The sequence below is a fragment of the Ovis aries genome, chromosome 3 (assembly GCF_016772045.2).
Source record: "Ovis aries strain OAR_USU_Benz2616 breed Rambouillet chromosome 3, ARS-UI_Ramb_v3.0, whole genome shotgun sequence".
Classification (NCBI taxonomy): domain Eukaryota; kingdom Metazoa; phylum Chordata; class Mammalia; order Artiodactyla; family Bovidae; genus Ovis; species Ovis aries.
The window spans coordinates 13,078,737-13,094,045 of record NC_056056.1 but is presented as its reverse complement, the minus strand read 5'-3'; the positions used below and the strand labels follow the sequence as shown (position 1 = coordinate 13,094,045).

Below are 15,309 nucleotides of genomic sequence, written 5' to 3'. Positions count from 1 at the left end.
TTAATTGAAGTTTTATTTATAATGTCTTAGTTTCAGGTATACAGCAAAGTGATTCAGTTATATATATATACATATGTCAGGTTCTTTTCCATTATAGGTTATTATAAGTTATTGAATATAGTTCCCTGTGCAATACAGTAAATCTTTGTTGTTTGTGGACCATGCATACTTTTAAGGAACAGGTGTCAAATTAACAAATATCTTCAGACTTAAGTAAGAAGAGACTTTATTTGAAAGGATTCTTGCAAGAGGGAGGAAAGACCTAGGGCAATAGAAGGGAGGCTGCTATTTCATTTGGGAGGAACCCCCACCATGAGATCTGCAGGGGTCTCAAAGGTCAGAAAGAAAATGACTTTTTTAAAAGGGAGAAGAGAATGAGGCCAGAAAGAACCACGCATAGAAAAGTGGGATGAACCCGTGGCAGCGGTGAAATTGGATAGTTGATCAGGGTAAGTTTTTCCCTGAGGTCAGTGGATGCTACAGAGGAGTCACTAGGAGGGGTTGTATTCTGACTCTGGCTGAGGGTGGGTCAAAGTTCAGCCATTTTCCATGACACAAAAGGATGGATGGGTTCTTCTAACTTTGTCTTCCAGGAGCACAGGACTTGGGTAAAATTCAACATTGCCAAGGGAATTTTTGTAAAGGGTTATTGTAAAGATTCACAAGGCAGAAAAGTGAGACATAAGTCCTCAGCTGCACAAACACAGATCTAAGACAATAAATCTTAAGTGTTTTCATCATACACACACAATAACTAGGTGGTGACAGATGTGTTGACTAACCTTATTGTGATAATCATTTCACAATATCTAAATATGTCAAATCATCACACTACACGTCTTAAATTTACACAGTGCTGTCAGTTATGGGCTTCCCAGATGGCTCCGTGGTAAAGAATCTGCATGCCAATGCAGGAGCCACAGGAGGCTCGGATTCAATCTCTGAGTCCGGAAGACCTCCTGGAGGAGGAAATAGCAACCCACTCCAGTATTCCTGCCTGAATCCTATGAATACAGGGGCCTGATGGGCTATAGTCCATGGGGTCGCAAAGGGTCAGATACGACTGAGTGACTGAGCATGCGCACGAGTTATTTTGTCATTACTCCAAAGGGAGGTGATAGCAGAGGGCTGTCTGTCAGCAGCTCCCCGCCCTCCAATTACTGGGGCAAATAAGTCCTTCATTCCTAAGAGAGGATCAGGGAAATGCATGACAATATCCATCACAGGTACTTAACACAGCAATTGCTCGTCAGTGTTGTTTACTGTCATTTTTATTAGCAGCAGCAGCAACAACAATGTCATCCATAGGTTCTTGCTTTTCCTCCAGACACTGAGGATCAACTTTCCTCTGCTCAGTTGAAAAAATCATATATATTGTGATCCCTCTCTTCAATCTTAGCCCTATCCCACTGGTGCTACGTGTACGTCAATCATTGTTAGGCCGTAATAGGTACACATTGAGAAAAACCACTGGGCATCTACTATACACCAGTCTCTGTCTTAGATGCTGATGATCCAGTAATAAATGAAATTAAATATGTCCCCTCCCTCATGGGTCTTTCAGACAAACTGATATGGAAGAAGTCATTACAAGTAGGATGAACATTGTAAGAAGAAATTAAGGGGGTCTATATCAGCAAGTCTTTTTCTTTTACCATGTGATCTCATTTAATACTCACAATCCAATGAGGTCGACCTTATTAATTCTGTTCTATGGATTAAATATACTGGGGCTCGAAGAGAAGTGCCTTGCCTCAAGTCACTCAGCTTATAGGACAGGGAGCAGGAATTCAATGATAGATACACTGCCAACAAGATCATGCTCTCTCAGGTGTCTGGGTTTGTTCCCATGACAGGAGGGGAAATGCAAGTTGCTGGACCCCAATTAAAGTACCAAGGTATATTTAGGTTTAGAAACAGAGTCATTTAATTCAAAATATCTTTCTTAACTTCATCAGAAGGGGTACACTGACTTATGATTCTATCTCTAAACTAAAAGTTGCCCCACTCATTTATAATTTGGGGAGAAAGGAAGACCCAGGAGAGTAGAAAAACATTTTTTAAACCAAAGACTTCATCTACAGTTTAGTTATACTGGCAACAATGAATGAAAATGCACTGTATAACAAACCCACCTACAGGGTTAATGAGAATGTAATTTGGCACAGCCACTAAGGAGAGCAATATGGAGGTTCCTTTAAAAACTAAAAATAGAGCTACCATATGATCTAGCAATGCTACTCCTGGGCATGTATCTGGAGAAAATCATAATTCAAAAAGATACATGCACCCCATTGTTCACTGAAGCGCTATTTACAGTAGCCAACACATGGAAGTAACCTAAATGTCCACCAACAGATGAATGGATAAAGAAGATGTGGGGTATGCATATGTATATTCAATGGAATACTGCTGCTGCTGCTGCTGCTAAGTCACTTCAGTTGTGTCCGACTCTGTGCGACCTCATAGACGGCAGCCCTCCAGGCTCCACCGTCCCTGGGATTCTCCAGGCAAGAACATTGGAGTGGGTTGCCATTTCCTTCTCCAACAATGGAATACTACTCAGCCATAAAAAATAATGCCATTTGCAGCAACATGGACAGACCTAGAGATTATCATACCAGGTGAAGTAAGCCAGACAAAAACAAATATTATATGCTATTGCTTAAATGCAGAATCTAAAAAAAAAAAAAATACAAATGAACTTATAAACAAAACAGAAATAGACTCACATACATAGAAAATAAATGTGGTTCCAAAGGGGAAGTGTGGGAGGGATAAGTTAGGAATTTGAGATTAACATATACACACTACTACCTATAAAATAGATAACCAACAAGGACCTACTGTATAGGACAGGGAACTGTACTCAATATTTTGCAATAACCTATAATGGAAAAGATTCTGAAAAAGAATATATAATTATGTATATATTCAGATACATACATATATATATATATATTCAGATACATACATATATATATATGTATGTCACTTTGATGCACTCCTGAAACACACAGCATTGTAAATCAACTACACTTGAATTTCAAAAATGTACTTTGTAAACAGTCATTATCTCCTCTCCTAGTCATGTTTGATGACTTTTTACAGTTATCTAAAACAAATTTTCACTTTTGATGACTGAATAAAAAGCAATTTAAGAGCAGAAAAGTCTTACCTCTAATATTAACTGGAAAGAAAAGGCAACAGAGCAAACCTGCATTTATGATAAGCATAGTTAAGTCTAACTGACATTGAGACCTTCATTTCAATATGATTAATTGGTTAGCAAAAGACCTTTGTTTAGTTCTTTCTAATTTTTATCATTTTATAGACCAACATCTGAAAAATGCTCTTTTAAGTTCAAAGGATAAGTTTCATAATCTCCTTTTGATTAGAGCTAATTATCTCCTTACAGAAAAAATTTTCTGATATTATTTTTTATTCTCAAAGAGGAGCCTTAGATTAGTGTGTTTCCACATTTTCCCTTTGATAATTTACTCTGTCTTATTATGACTTGTCAAATTGCAGTTATTAAGAATTTTTGTGCATCTTTTTTCCATTCTTCCTTTAGAACTCTGATATATGAGTATTGTCCCAGTATTTACATCTTCTTGAGGTATTGACTCTTTTACCAATGAATAATGTCCTTCTTTACCCCTTGAAACATTTTTTTTTTAACTTAAAGTCTACTTTGTCTGATAATTACCAAAGCCATCTCAGCTCTATTTTGGTCAATATTTTCACTATCTTAGACCTTTCGCTTTTATTTGTGTCCCTGGATCTAAAGTGATCTCTTGTAGACAGTTAATGTTTAGATCACATTTGTTTGATTTAATCCAGTCAGCCAATCACTGTCTTTTCAATTAAATAGTTTAATTCATTTACATTTACATTTAAAGTAAGTATAGCTAAAGAAGGACTTAACTTCTGCCAATTCCCTGGTGGTGCAGAGGTTAAAGCATCTGCCTGCAATGTGGGAGACCTGGGTTCGATCCCTGGGTTGGGAAGATCCCCTGGAGAAGGAAATGGCAACCCACTCCAGTATTCTTGCCTGGAGAATCCCATGGATGGAGGAGCTTGGTGGGCTACAGTCCACGGGTCGCAAAGAGTCGGATACGACTGAGTGACTTTTATCTATCTTTATCTACATGTCTTATGTCTTTCTTGTTCCCCAGTTCCCCATTACTTTCCTCTTTTGTATATAATTTATTTTTTTAGTTTACTGTTTTGATTCTCCTCTTATTTCCATATTTATTTATTTATTTAACTATTTCCTTCATGCTACCCTGAAGATTGCATCTTATATTTATTATACCCCAGTTTGAATTAATATCAATGTTCTGGTATTTAAAACTACTCAATAACAGTAGTAATTAGATAAAGACATATCATTTTGATGATAGTTAAACCTAATTCCTCCATAGCAGTCTGTTTCTTCTTCTCTAGAATAGTAAAATATTTTCTTTAGAAATGAAACCTACTAATTACACCATCTAACTATAGTAGAGTTCTCAGGAGAAGAAGTGACTAGCAGAATGAGTGCTAATTACAATGACCTAGTGGTTTTTATTTATTTAGGTCTCTACTTTGACACAAATATGATAAGAAAAATGAATATTTTACTTTTAAAGAATATAGTCCAGTATTATAGAAATAAATATTGACATTTTAGAATTGGAATGAAATGAATAATAAAAATATTAAATAACTATAGAACCAAAGAACTAAGGGAATTTTTGTTACCATCTTCTAACATTGGAAAATATTGCTTAGGCAGTTAGCTTAGTCCATGCTTAGGTCTATATCATAAATATTTACTGAGCACTCTGCAGTAAGGGCTTCCCTTGTGGTTCAGCTGGTAGAGAATCTGCCTGCAATGTGGGAGAGCTGGGTTCGATCACTAGGTTGGGAAGATCCCCTGGAGAAGGGAATGGCTACCCACTCCAGAATTCTGGCCTGGAGAATTCCATGGACTATATAGTCCATGGGGTCGCAAAGAGTTGGACACAACTGAGTAACTTTCCCTTGAACTTGAACCTCTGCAGTAAAGGATGGGTGCTAGGTGCTATGGGATTCTAATCTGTTAGATCCAAGGGAAAATTATGTCTCTTTTACTTAGAGCTGTATATCCTCAGTGGATAACACAGTGTATAGCTCATGGTAAAGACATAACAAACACTTATGGACTGATGCGCTCATAGATGAACTGAACATTATTCTTACCTCCTTAACTCCAGATTATTGTATATAATTTAATCTACCATCAATTATAAAATACATTATTTTAATATGCCAGTGAGAAAAAGGCTCCCAATTATTTGTGACACACCATAAACTTAAATGAACCTCAATATGAGATACTAAAGTATAAAACAGTGTCTTAAAATTAATAAAATATGGCTTTACTGATGAAACAGCTGGCTCATGAACAATATATAGCACATAGCGTCCGGAATAAGAGACTTCCCAGGTGTCTCAGTAGTAAAAGAATCCTCCTGCAATGCAGGAGACATGGGTTCGATCCCTGATTTGGGAAGATCCCTAGGAGAAGGAGATGGCAACACACTCCAGTATTTCTGCTGGAAAATCCTGTGGACAGAGGAGCCTGGCGGGCTACAGTCGGGGTTGCAAAGAGTCAGACATGACTGAGCGACTGGACACGCATGCTCATCTGGAATAAGGCCTGGATTTGATTCAGGGCTCCAAAAGCTTTCGTGTTTAATCTGACAAAGAAAAAATAAGGCAACATTTTAGCTTCCTTAGTAAATAGAAGCCTGTTTCTTAACATAAAAATTTTAATTTTGTCAAAGAAAAGAGAGAGGCCTTTCAGGGTAGTAGTTCAACTATACAGTTTGGCTTCAAAGAGTCCTTGATTCAAGTTATATTTTGTCAGCTATCTTATTTTTTTTAAGTCACTATACAATGAAGAAAATAAGTGCACATGTTATGAGGCTGTTGTGTGGTTTGCGTCAGATAGACTTATAAATTCCTGAGTACATAAATGTTAGTTGCCTTCCTTTAAGTGAAAGATTATGTAACAATAAACATGATTTGTGTTTAATGAAAATTCATGTGCTGAGGGAGCAGAGAAGACAGATATATCATTCTAATCAGGTCACCAAGGAATGCTCCCTATAGGAGGCTGCATTTGAGCCTGGAGATGCAGGTGAAGGGAGAAATGCAAGACAGTGGGGTGGTTGAATTGTAAGATGTGATCAGGAATCACTAAGTGACAGGACACGAGCAACATGTATTTGGTGAGGCATGTTAAAACCCTGATGTAGGGATTCTGTGTGTTTTCATGAATTAAGAAGAGTCAAAGATCTGAAACTGGTGGTTTTCCATAGTGGTGGCAGCTAGGAATGGTAATCAAATATCTGAGCAGACTTGGGGTCACCACGGAAGGGTGATCTAAGGTTAGGTTCAAAAGCTATGATCCTCCCTTTTGTTAGAGGATAGTGACATAAAGCCCACGGCTACTGAACTAACAGCTGTATCTAAATTTGGGAGAGATGGAGAGACAGTAGTTGTCCTTTGTTAAAATGGAAGCATTCAGGGAGGCCAAATGGAGACTTTATAGGCTCAAGGGGGATCTTGAACCCAGATGTCCCTGCCTGGTACTCCATCCTCAGTGCTACATGGGACACCGCCCAGGTAAGCCCTCAGAGGGGTTGAAGAGCCAGGGATGGAAAATTATTGTCCCTCTTAGATACCTATGTCAAGATTAACAGAGGTTACACTAGACACACAGGTTTGAAGAAAGGGACTTGGGGCCATCCTGGGAGGCAGAACATGTAATTCTTCTGGGTCCATGGAGATGATCCCGCACAAAGTTAATGGATGTTTGTTTCCTTACTCTCTCCTCCACCGAACACCAGGGACTTGGTGACACAGTATTAGAGGATGCTCCCAGGAGGGAAGCAAGAGCTGTAAGTATCTGCAGGTTATGAAGGATGATAAGAATCCAGGGAAGGGAGCATCAGATGGAAGAAACATTAGGAAATGGTCTGCAGTCAATCAGGTACCTTTTTCTATGCTGTCTCTTGGCACAGTTTTGTCTTCTTTTTGACAAGTCATTCCATGGAGCATAAGTAAGGGAAGGGTGGAATAAACAGATGAGGCAAGACTTCAAAGTTTTTCCCAGGTAAGAAATCAACTTTGAGAATGCCTGGCAAGAAGTTGTGAATCTCTGATCTCAGAGAGATAATTAGTCATCACTGGATACTAAATAAGTAATTAGTCATCACTAGAGACTAAATATGTTCATGCAAATATTGAGTTTTTATGTCTATACTCCAAAGTTGAATCTTCCTTTACCCATCTGTCTGTGAGTCACATTTCTCTGGCCTCAGGACATGAACTATAAGTCAAGGAACAGGGAGATTGGGGCGTTCATTTTCTCATGCAAGTTCACTCCCTCTTTCTCACTTCTCCTTTCCCATCTCTCTTTTCACTACAATTGTTTACATTCAATTCAGTGTGCTTTAGATGACTTCCTCGCTCCATTATCTATGATGTGGAAAGAAGCATCTTGATTCAAAATATTCAACTGCAAACTAGATGAGATGACTATCTGATGATTATCAAGATGTGGGTTAGTCACTGATAATCCTTAATCAGAAGCTGACCTGAACCTGATTCACAGGCTGCATCTGTGGTTCCTGTGATTATGAGCCACAGAGTAGGGAAGAGGGAAAGGAAACCAACTCTCAAACCCCTTTTTCTCTCTGTCTCTCTCTCACCAATGCTGCCCCGAATCTGTTCTCTATAGCTCTCCATCACAAAGATTTTTTTTAAAAAACAGTGAAAACATACTTTGACCCTGGTTTCTCCATATTCAGGGAAAAAAAAACACACATTACATTAAAAACTCTATTTATTAAAAACTTCTCAGTGTAAGAACAAGATGGAAAGATGCATGTCCCAGATGACGAGAACCATCCATTGACCTTATTGTTTATCTGCAGGTGCATTCAAGTCCATGGGAATGTCCAACCTAACAAGACTCCCTGAATTCATCCTCTTGGGACTCTCTTCTCGCCCTGAGGACCAGAAACCACTCTTTGCCCTTTTTCTCATCATGTACATGGTCACTTTGATGGGAAATCTGCTCATCATCTTGGCTATCCGCTCTGATCCTCAGCTCCAAAACCCGATGTATTTCTTCCTGAGCATCTTGTCCTTTGCTGATATTTGCTACACAACAGTTATAGTCCCCAAGATGTTAGTGAACTTTTTATCAGAGAAAAAGACCATTTCTTATGCTGCATGTCTGGTGCAGATGTATTTCTTCCTAGTCTCCGGAAATATGGACAGTTACCTCCTGGCAGCCATGGCCATTGACCGCTATGTAGCTATCTGCAATCCCTTGCACTATGTCACTGTTATGAACCATGGACGCTGTATGTTGCTACTGGCCTACTCCACAGCTTTCTGCTACCTTCACTCCCTCCTGCATGTCCTCCTGGTGAATCGGCTCACTTTTTGTGCATCAAATGTTATCCATCACTTTTTCTGTGATGTCAACCCTGTTCTGAAGCTGGCCTGCTCTTCTACGTCTGTCAATGAAGTTGTTGCCATGTCAGAAGGGTTGGTTTCTGTGATGGCCCCATTTGTCTGCATCATCATCTCTTACCTGAGAATCCTCATTGCGGTCTTCAAAATTCCCTCAGCTGCTGGAAAACGCAAAGCCTTCTCCACCTGCAGTTCCCACCTCACTGTGGTGACTCTCTTCTATGGGAGTATTTGCTGTGTCTATTTCCAGCCATTGTCCAGCTACGCTGTCAAAGATCGAATAGTAACAGTCAACTACACTGTACTGACACCAATGCTGAACCCATTTATCTACAGTTTAAGAAACAAAGACATGAAACAGGGCTTAGAGAAATTGCTAAGCAGGATTAAGTTTCAAATGAATAGGCTGTCTACTACAAATTCCAACAAAATCCATGGAACCTGATTGAAAGGTGTCTGTGTGGGTGTGGTGCCCATGTGCACACTCATGCACACACACATCAGCATCTGAGGGAAGTCTTTTATGGAAAAATACTCTTTCATCAATTGGGTGCACAGTTTTCCACCCTGTGGTCTCTATCATGCCGTGGTTGGATAGTTCTACCCATGTCCTGTTACCTATGCTAGAACTGTAGACTCACTCCAGGATACCTCTCCATTCTAGAAAAATCACATCCCCTTTGTTCCTTCTATATTTACTTGGAACTGTCCATTTTTCCATCTATTTATAACTTCAGCCAAGTTTAGCCATTTGAATTTTTGTACACATCTATGGAGAAATCTATTCAAGTGCAAAGATATTTATGCATACATAACCACTCTGTTCTATTTAAACTTTCAGGCATTTTTTGCAGGTGTGTCTGTGTGTGTGTATTTGGTCGGGGGGCAGTGACTTCCCTATCAGACGAGCCTTGGAATCTCCTTACCTGTGTGTTTTTCCTTCTGAAAATGCCTATATTTCCATGTCTTTTTTACCTGCTTATTTTTTCAGAATGAAGGAAGATTTATTTATTCTGTGTAATCAGAAATGCTTCCTGTAGCCCCTGGAGGCAGAATCAAAAATCAATGGATGAATTTCAATTAAAAAAAAAGATAAATGGATGTAAACTAATAGTTACAAGCATTTGGTTTAGAATGCCTGATATGAAAGAGCCTTTCAATTTAGGTGGGGAATGAATCATATAGAAAAGCAGAATCAGAGAGAGGAAGACAAACACTAGGGCCTTCATTTATATGTCGAATCCAAAAATCAAAGCTAATGAATAAATAAAACAGAAACAGACCATAGATGCAGAGAACAAACCACTGGTTGCCAGAGGGGAAGGGCGGTTTGGGGCAAGTAGGAATGGGAAAAATAGGTGAAAGGGAATAAGATATAAAATATCTTATTAATAAATGTCAGTTATAAAATAAAGTCACAGGCAAGGGATGTAATGTACAAAATGGGAATACAGTCAATAACATAATAATTTTGTATGGTGTACATTCTACCAGTTCAGTCACTCAGTCATGTCCAACTGTTTGCCACCCATGGACTGCAGCACGCCAGGCTTCCCTCTCCATCACCAACTCCCGGAGCTAGCTCAAACTTATGCCCATTGGCAGATGGTAATGCCATCCAACCATCTCATCTTATGCTAGCCCCTTCTCCTCCTGCCTTCAATCTTTCCCAGCATCAGTGTCTTTTCCAATGAGTCAGTTCTTCACATCTGGTGGCCAAAGTGTTATAGACTATAGTGTATAATCTATTAAAATATCAAATCACTATTGTTCACCTGACACTAATATAATATTATAAGTCAACTATACTTCAATAAAAAAAAGGAAAAGAAAGCAGTCAGATGAATTACTATGCATTATGTTGTTATAGGTACGGACAGTTTGGGTGACTTTCTCTCCTGGTGTTCGTACTTTAACAAATGGAATTGTTTAAGTCAAACAAGTTAATTTCTCATGGTATGTTACACAAGGAATTGATGGATGACCTTAAAGTTTTAAATGATAAAATAAAGAGTGTTTAAATCCCTTTGATTTTGCTTCAATCATCCCTTACACAGGTAAAATTTATGAAATTCATAAATTGAAATTATAATAATCCCCAGGATCTCAGAATGTGACTTATTTGGGGATAAGTTCTTTAAAGAGGCAATTAAGTTAACATGCAAAGAACTGACTCATTGGAAAAGACCCTGATGCTGGGAAAGATTGAAGGCAGGAGGAGAAGGGGATGACAGAGGATGAGGTAGTTGGATGGCATCACTAACTCAATGGACATGAGTTTCAGCCAGCTACAGGAGTTGGTGATGGACAGGGAAGCCTGGCATGCTGAATCCCATGGGGTCACAAAGAGTCAGACACAACTGAGTGACTGAACTGAACTGAAGTTAAAAGGATGTCATTAGGATGGACTCTACTACTATATGGTGTCTATAAAAAGACATTAGGACACAAATACACACAGAAGGAGGACCATGTGGTACTCATTATCTCAAATGTTTAATCCACAACACAAGTATTCCACATGTCTTCCATTCTGGCTATTACATTAGTTTTCAAAACCTGAAAGCCTCTGATTCATGGATAAATCCAGTGGAATATAAAACTAGGAAATTTCCATAACCTCTAGCTTGCCTGGGAATAAGACCTAAACTTAACTAGTAAGAGACTGGGGTGCAAAAGTCAGAGCAAATGATCAGAATGATTAATAGGTTCCCCACTAAAGCAATGAGGCATACAAAGTGAAAAAGGACAAAGAGAGGCTTCTAGTCCTCAAACCAGAAGAGTCTCTGGAAGATGAAATCAAATTGTATAGTTGAGATTCACTTGTAGATACATAAAAATTTTTAATTAATTCTGCCAGATTAGATTCTTAGCAATTCACAGTCTCCAGAAAAACATGAAGACTACATTTCTCCATATCTCCACCAATACTGTATGCTACTAATTTATAAAGATTTAAAATCTCAGTCTGATGATGGACAGTGGCATCTTAGTGCATTTCTCCCTACTGAAGCAGAAGAGCAAATTTCCTGTCATTATTGAGCTTTTGCACCATCTCTTTAAACTGGACATCCCAGGTGGCTCAAGTGTCTGTCTGCCAATGCAGGAGACACAGGTTTGAACCCTGGGTTGGAAAGAACCCCTGGAGGAGGAAATGGCAACACACTCTAGTATTCTTGCCTGGAAAATTCCATGGACAGAGGAGGTTGGTGGGCTACAGCCCATGGGGTCAAAAAGAGTCGGACACAACTTAGTGGCTGAACACAGCACACTTCCTTAAATTGCCTAAGTATTTTGCCCTTTGGGGAGATTGTTGTAATTTTCTTGTCAACTTGTAGGACCTCTGTAAATTGAGAATGTTAAAAGTGTGTTTGCTTATGTATTTACAAGTATTTTTCTTCAAATAAATTATTTGTCCTGTAGTTTCAATTTTAAAAATCAACATTTTTTTATTTTCAACATAGACTAGTTTATTCATCCTTTCTTTTATATTCTGAGTGAGAAGGTAGGCTATGTAAATAATAATAAAACTTGTTCTAGTATTTTGTAAATATTCTTGATTTGGACTTATATTTTTAATCAAGCTGGAGTAGAGACTTTTGGAAGGCATGAACAAAACCTTGTGTGCACCAGGAGCCAGGAAAAAGGAGCAGTGTCCCCACAAGAGATCAAACCAGTCAATCTTAAAGGACATCAGTCATTGAAAGGATTGATGCTAAATCTGAAGCTCCAATAATTTGGCTACCTGATGCAAAGAACTAACTCATTGGAAAAGACCCTGATGCTGGGAAAGATTGAAGGCAGTAGGAGAAGGGTATGACAGAGGATGGGATGGTTGGATGTCATCACCAACTCAATGGACATGAGTTTGAGCAAGTTCCAGGAGCTGGTGATAGACAGGGAAGCCTGGCATGCTACAGTCCATGGAGTCGCAAAGAGTCAGACATGACCGAGTGACTGAACTGAAGAGTGCAATTTTATATGACCCTTATAAATCTATCATTCTAATTCCAGGATTATTTTAAAGCACCCTTTCTCACTAAACTAAAAAGTCACCAATATCACATACCTAATAAGATCAGTGAACTAAAATGGGCTGGAATGGGTGAATTTCACTCAGATGACCATTACATCTACTACTGTGGGCAATAGCATTGAAACATGTGTATTATCATATGTGAAATAGATCGCCAGTCCAGGTTCGATGTATGAGACAGGGTGCCCAGGGCTGGTGTACTAGGATGATCCTGAGGGATGGGATGGTGAGAGAGGTGGGAGGGGGGTTCAGGATGGGGAACACATATACACCCATGGCTGATTCATGTCAATGTATGGCAAAAACCACTACAATATTGTAAAGTAATTAGCCTCCAATTAAAGAAGAAAAGAATCCCTTAGAAGAAATGGGAATAGCCATCATAGTCAATAAAAGAGTCTGAATTGCAGTACTTGGATGCAATCTCCAAAACGACAGAATGCTCTTGGTTCATTTCCAAGGCAAAGCATTCAATATCACAGTAATCTAAGTCTATGCCCCAACCAATAATGCTGAAGAAGCTGAAGTAGAACAGTTCTATGAAGACCTACAAGGCCTTCTAGAACTAACACCCCAAAAAGATGTTCTTTTCATTATAGGGGATTGGAATGCAAAAGTAGGAAGTCAAGAAACACCTGGAGTAACAGGCAAATTTGGCCTTGGAGTACAGAATGAAGCAGGGCAGAGGCTAATAGAGTTTTGCCAAGATAATCCACTGGTCATAGCAAACACGCTCTTCCACCAACAAAAGAGAAGACTCTACACGTGGACATCACCAGATGGTCAATACCAAAATCAGACCGATTATATTCTTTGCAGCAAAAGATGAAGAAGGTCTATAGAATCAGCAAAAACAAGACTGGATGCTGACTGTGGCTCAGATCATGAACTCCTTATTGCCAAATTCAGACTTAAAATGAAGAAAGTAGGGAACTACTAGACCATTCAGGTATGACCTAAATCAAATCCTTATGATTATACAGTAGAAGTGACAAATAGATTCAAGGGATTAGACCTGATAGAGTGCCTGATGAACTATGGATGGAGGTTCGTGACATTGTACAGGAGGCAGTGATCACGACCATCCCCAAGAAAAAAAAAATGCAAAAAGGCAAAATGGTTGTCTGAGGAGGCCTTACAAATAGCTGTGAATAGAAGCAAAAGGCAAATGAGAAAAGGAAAGATATACCCATTTGAATGCAGAGTTCCAAAGAATAGCAAGGAGACATAAGAAAGCCCTCTTCAGTGATCAATGCAAAGAGATAGAGAAAAACAATAGAATGGGAAAGACTAGAGATCTCTTCAAGAAAATTAGAGATACCAAGGGAACATCTCATGCAAAGATGGGCTCGATAAAGGACAGAAATGATATGGACCTAACAGAAGCAGAAGATATTAAGAAGAGGTGACAAGAATACACAGAAAAACTATCCAAAAAGATCTGCATGACCCAGATAATCACAATGGTGTGATCACTTACCTAGAGCCAGATATCCTGGAATGTAAGTCAAGCGGGCCTTAGGAAGCTTCACTATGAACAAAGCTAGTGGAGGTGATGGAATTCAAGTTGAGTATTTCAAATCCTGAAAGATGATGCTATGAAAGTGAAGCACTCAATATGCCAGCAAATTTGGAAAACTCAGCAGTGGCCACAGGACTGGAAAAGGTCAATTTTCATTCCAATCCCAAAGAAAGGCAATGCCAAAGAATACTCAAACTACTGCACAATTGCGCTCATCTCACATTCTAGTAAAGTAATGCTCAAAATTCTCAAAGCCACGCTTCAACAGTTAGTGAACCGTGAACTTCCAGATGTTCAAGCTGGTTTTAGAAAAGGCAGAGGAACCAGAGATCAAATTGCCAACATCCACCTAGACAGCCTATTCAAAAGCAGAGACATTACTTTGCCGACTAAGGTCTGTCTAATCAAGGCTATGGTTTTTCCAGTGGTCATGTATGGATGTGACAGTTGGACTGTGAAGAAGGCTGAGCACCAAAGAATTGATGCATTTGAACTGTGGTGTTGGAGAAGACTCTTGAGAGTCCCTTGGACTGCAAGGAGATCCAACCAGTCCATTCTGAAGGAGATCAACCCTGGGATTTCTTTGGAAGGAATGATGCTAAAGCTGAAACTCCAGTACTTTGGCCACCTCATGGGAAGAGTTGACTCATTGGAAAAGACTCTGATGCTGGGAGGGATTGTGGGCAGGAGGAGAAGGGGACGACAGAGGATGAGATGGCTGGATGGCATCACGGACTCAATGGGTGTGAGTCTGAGTGAACTCCTAGAGTTGGTGATGGACAGGGAGGCCTGGTGTGCTGCGATTCATGGGGTCACAAAGAGTTGAACATGACTGAGCGACTGAACTAAACTGAACTGATTGGATCATCAAAAAAGAGAGTTTCTGAAAAACATCTACTTTTGCTTTATTGACTATACCAAAGCCTTTGACTGTGTGGATCACAAGAAATTGTGGAAAATTCTGAAAGAGATGGGAATACCAGACCACCTTACCTGCCTTCTGAGAAATCTGTATGCAGTTCAGGAAGCAACAGTTGGAACTGGACATGGAACAACAGACTGGTTCCAAATCGGAAAAGGAGTGCATCAAGGCTCTATATTGTCACCCTGCTTATTTAACTTATACACAGAGTACATCATGAGAAACGCTGGGCTGGATGAAGCACAAGCTGGAATCAAGATTGCCAGGAGAAATACCAATAACGTCAGACATGGAAATGACACTACCCTTATG

General features: G+C 39.3%; 1 protein-coding gene across 1 annotated transcript; it reads left to right on the top strand.

The window, feature by feature from the left end:
• The first annotated feature begins 7,027 nt into the window (after nt 1-7,027).
• LOC101111698 (olfactory receptor 1L3) lies at nt 7,028-8,962 on the top strand. The gene is made up of 2 exons (XM_004005659.4): nt 7,028-7,054; nt 7,982-8,962. Exons 1-2 carry the CDS (start codon nt 7,037-7,039, stop codon nt 8,960-8,962), a joined length of 999 nt encoding a protein of 332 aa, XP_004005708.3. The 5' UTR covers nt 7,028-7,036.
• The last annotated feature ends 6,347 nt before the right edge of the window (nt 8,963-15,309 follow it).